The 4,965-nt window shown below is 42.7% G+C and overlaps 1 protein-coding gene across 1 annotated transcript; it reads left to right on the top strand.

The window, feature by feature from the left end:
- Positions 1 to 487: 487 nt before the first annotated feature.
- Positions 488 to 3,907, top strand: LOC311229219 (uncharacterized protein). The gene is made up of 3 exons (XM_084315292.1): positions 488 to 609; positions 1,939 to 3,128; positions 3,311 to 3,907. Exons 2-3 carry the CDS (start codon positions 2,393 to 2,395, stop codon positions 3,625 to 3,627), a joined length of 1,053 nt encoding a protein of 350 aa, XP_084171418.1. The 5' UTR covers positions 488 to 609; positions 1,939 to 2,392; the 3' UTR covers positions 3,628 to 3,907.
- The last annotated feature ends 1,058 nt before the right edge of the window (positions 3,908 to 4,965 follow it).

The raw sequence follows: 4,965 nt of genomic DNA, 5'->3' as shown, positions 1-4,965 counted from the left end.
ATCATATTCTCAAAATAATCTGATCGGCAGATATTATTGCTGGCGGACCTATTTCGGTCTGCGAGCCGCCTATTGCCGACCACTGCACTGAACTAGGATACAGACCACACAGGCTATTTCCATATTATTAGGCTATTACACTTCAAATAAAATATCATGTCTAAATGAAATGCACAAAACAAAAAATGTATGTATCATAACGTTACCCTGGTATAGATCTGTATGCATGTATTTATGTATTTATTCATAACGTTATACATATTCGTTAACGTTAGATCGTGCATGGCTTTTACATTGAAAAATGTACTTGTCACGTGGTTCCGTTCTCCATTCTTCACATCAAAAACGAAAAACGAACTATCAAAACGTACACGGCCCATTATTGACTCCTTTTTTTCATTTGATTCTGATACCAAAATACGAAAAACAGGTCCGTATTTCAGTTTTTCCCCGTTTTTTCGATTTTGGTTTCAAACGGAAATAGGAAACACCTCGTATTTCCGTTTTTATTTTACGTTTTTTCGTTTTTCCTTTTGAAACGAAAAACGAACTATCAAAACGTACACGGACCGAGGGGTCTGGCGGCCTGCAGACCAGAGGGACGGAATGGTAGGTCACTGAAGAAGTGAATGAATGAATGAATGAAAAACTTTATTAACAGATTGCAGAATGGGTACAGTGCAGTACAGCTCAATACATACAATTGTTAAGGGGATGCAGACCAGAGAAAGACTTTCGTCTTGTTTACACCAGGGTCCCCCATTTCCAATTCATCGTAACATATATGACATACATGACATACAGATAGACAGTACTGCTACATCTATACATTTATGACATACCAGATTTGCAATTACAGTACTGTATTTGTGATACAAAAAGAGTCCAGAAAGAAAAGAGTATATACATTAGTATATAGTATAAGTATAGTATAAGTGCGGCGCTACATGCTAAGCGCCTGAAAGAAATAGCTTTTTTTTTATTTTTTTTTGTATGTTTGGTCTCTTGTACGTTTTCTGATGCAACATTTAGACCAGTGATGTCATGTTATGACACATTACTGAAACAGTACTTGGTTGAAATCACAGATGTCATATAACAAACAAGCTAAGAGAATAAACAAAGACTTATTAGTCACCAAAACAACTGCCTCTTTGAACTGCTGCGGTCAGGCAAGCGCTACCGGAGTCTCATGGCCAGTACAGAGAGACTCAGAAGGAGCTTCTATCCCCAGGCCATCAGGATGCTCAATGACTCTATGTAACAACAACCCATCATCTACACTCATTGCACACAAATGGGGGACCCTGATGTAAACAAGACTAAAGTCTTCAATCAAACATCCACATGCAGACACACTCACTTTTAAACAAACACTCACCTTATTAATTAACACCCACTTTAGACAATTTAACACTACGTTATATTGACCTATTTATTAAAGAGATTTGCACTACATTCATACCTCATTTGCATTTGCACCTTACCTTAAAGTTTTGTACCTCGTCCTCATTGTTTGCATTTGTACCTCACTGTTTACTCATTTTTACTCACTTAGATTGTACTTAGGCTGTATATTGTACTGTATATTTAGATTGTATATTGTATATTACTTACTTTTTTACTGTATGAAGCACACTCTCAGGGGCTCAAACAGAACCAAGCATTTCACCGTAAAAAAGTACATGTATTTTATTGTGACAAGACAACTAATAAACAAACTTGAAACATACTGTAACATTAATGTAAACCGACTGTTCAATGCAACCCGTCCCAAAAGAAGCATTTTGTTTTGATGTGATTTGTTTACGAGATAGCTGTCATTGCTGATCATGAAATGTGATTAACATGACAGCCGCCAGTCTCTCTCACCATGATAAGACATCCCCTAGAGAGAGGTTCTTTGACTTCTAGTAAATGTAGCCTTGTCTCCACCAGGGGGCAGACACGGCCTTCAGGAACTGAGGATCGTTCTCCTGGGGCGCGATTGGCTGGAGAAGAGTTTGACAGGAAACACCATACTAGGCAGACAGCTCTTTGATGCCAAGAGAAACGTTGAGATGTGCGTGAGGAGACGCGCTGCTCTTGAGGACGTAGCGACGAGACATTCACCGAAACCCACCGGCGGAAGGTAGAGGAACACTTGGACCTGTTCGGACACTCTGTGTGGAGCAGAGCGATAGTGTTGTTCACCTGGGGGGACAAACTCGGATGTACAGCCGTCGAACAGCATATCGAGAGGTGGCCGGCTCTCCGGTGGTTAGTGGACAAGTGCGGCAATAGGTACCATGTGTTTGATAACTCGAACAAGGTTGGAGGCGGACAGGTCACAGAGCTGCTGGAGAAGGTGGAGGAAACAGCGGCGGGGAACGATACTGGACACTTGGTCGGCATGCTTTGGAGATTCCAGAAAAGCAATAAGAAGTGGGCACAAAGCAGCGAAGAGACCGGAAGAAGGTTGGTGAAATCCCAGATGGAGAATGACCAGTTGAAGCAAGTCATTGTGGAGAAGGAGAGGCTATTGGAGGACATGAGCAGGACACGTTCAGAGAAAGATGAGGAGATAGAGGATATGAAGCGGGGGTGCAGAGTGAGTGAGAGGCAGAGGGAAGAGAGAATGATTGGCTATGAGCGAGAGATTGGCACAAGATTAGAGGAGGCTGAGAAGGAGAATGACCGGCTTCGACGAGTTATTCTGGAGAAAGAGAGGATTGTGAAACAAATGGATCAAATGTGTGTGGAGAAAGATGAGGCGATGGAGGACACAAAGCAAAGGGGTGCCGCGAGAGAGAGAGAGCTAGAGGAGAGAGGGAGCCAAAGTGAGCGAGAAACCGGGGCCCTCAGAAAGACATGTAAGAAGAAAGAGCAAGAATTGGAGTGTATGGAGATGGAGCATAACACAGAAACCAAAGAACTTTGGGGAAAAAAATTGGAGAGGGGAAAGGAAAAGACAGGAAGAGAACTCAAGGCCACCGTAGAAGGGATACAGAGACACTGTCAACAACTGAAACAGACTGAAAAGAATCAAGTGAGGGTTAAGTTCAACTCTTTGAGGGAGGAGCTTGCCAAACCGCAGAGATGGGCATCTGCAGTACATTTGAATGGCCATACAGATGTCACAGATGTCTGTGAGTAAGATATTCATCAGTTTGATAATAAGATGATCAATTTTGAAAATCTTTGATTCACTGAACTTAGTACGTACTTTCTTTGCCCCCTCTGTCTGCCCACCTCTCTGTCCTCCGTCTCTCTCTGTTTGTCTGTCTGTCTGTCTGTCTCTTTTATTTTCTCCGTCCTTGCTCTCTAACAGACGGTGAGGAGAAGAACCCGGAGCCGCAGACTGAGCTGTTACTCCCCCACGAGGAGATGGAGGCAACAGGGGTGGAATGGAGAGAGCAGTGGCTCAGAGCGGGAGCAGCTGTGCTGGGGGCTGTGGTTGGAGCCGTGGTCAGCTCGGTTAGAGGGCCACTGCGGCCAGCAACAGGGACTGCCATCGGGGCGACAGCAGGGGCTTTGCTGGGGAGTTTACTGATCAAAAGGGATGGTCCTGGGGGAGAAGAATCAAGTCGGATACCCCTGGGAAAGCAGCCTTCATGTAGGGATGGGTACCGAATTAGGTACTTTTAAAGGTACCTACCGAATCACGTTGGTACTACCGAGTACCGATTCACGTGAGATCCGTCGGTGCCAGATTTCGGTACTGTAAAAAAAAATATATATATATATTTTTTTAACTTTTTTTTTACGTCAACGTTCACACACACAATATACGCTTACCTAGGATTTTACTTGATTCAACAACAAAGCAGTCGGGGCAATGGCAAGCCGAAAACGGTCGAAAGTGTGGTTATTTGATGTTTTGATTTTTTTTTTCACAACTGAGGTAGGTAAATTACATTTTTAGAGACTAAAGTACAGAAAAAAGGTACCGTTGGGTACCGATATCGATTCACAGGTACCGGTACCGGTACCCTATCGGTTCAAATGTGAACGGTACCCATCCCTACCCCATGGCATGAAGAACATTTACAGCGTTTCTGCTTCACAGCCTTTGGATAAACACGGCCCAGATCTGAGTTTGTCTCAATAAATTTAGTTGTGAATAAAGGACCTGTGTCATATTGGCCTTTTTTTCCAAGTCTCCACCCACTCCCCAATGTATTTTCTAAGTGAACAAAACAGCAAAGGGTCTGACCCACTAGAGGGCGATGATGAGCTGTTGTGTACCACAAAGCTAATTTCGTGCTCATATGGTCATTGAACTCATTCATTCATTTTAAATCTTAGAGTTAAAATAATATAGAGGTAGAGGGAAATTAACACAGGCATGTGTATAAATAAGGTATGAATAAAGGTATGAATTAATAATGAGATGATTATCAAACTAATAATTGTTGTAATAACGGTGTAGTATAGTCGGCCATAATAGAAGTGCAATGACGTATGAACTCAAATAATTGATTCAGTTAAACTTACCTGAGTTCTAGCCCGCCGCCTGGTTCCGATCAACAGGCAAAGAAATGTTGGTCACAAGACGGAAAGACGTGTAATGTTAATAGGGTTAACCATTTCCAACAAAACCATGGTCCTCGAGCATTTCATATCCTTCAGCACAACGGCATGTGTTGGAGCTAGTCCCAGTGTGATGCACTGGGCCCTGTTCGAAACGTGAAGCAAGCATATGAATTGCTTGAGGCCCAAGTTTTTTTTTTTTTTTTATACTTTTTCTTGTCTGGTGACACTGTTTTGTATCTGTCTGACGCTTCCTGGATCGCTCTGAACTGGGCCAAAATATGGGAATCGGTGAGTAAGCTAATGGCATTGCATCAACTACACTACTAGCAAGCATTCCATACCACTTAATGTCCAAAAATCTGAACTTCTTCTTCTTCTTCTTTTTCTTTCGGCTTTTCCCGTCAGGGGTCGCCACAGCGGATCATCCGTTTCCATCTGTTTCTGTCCTCT

This window comes from Notolepis coatsorum (genome assembly GCF_963971535.1).
Source record: "Notolepis coatsorum genome assembly, chromosome: 5".
Classification (NCBI taxonomy): Eukaryota; Metazoa; Chordata; class Actinopteri; order Aulopiformes; family Paralepididae; genus Notolepis; species Notolepis coatsorum.
Note: the sequence above shows the minus strand (reverse complement) of the source record. Positions and strands in the feature narration are given on the sequence as shown.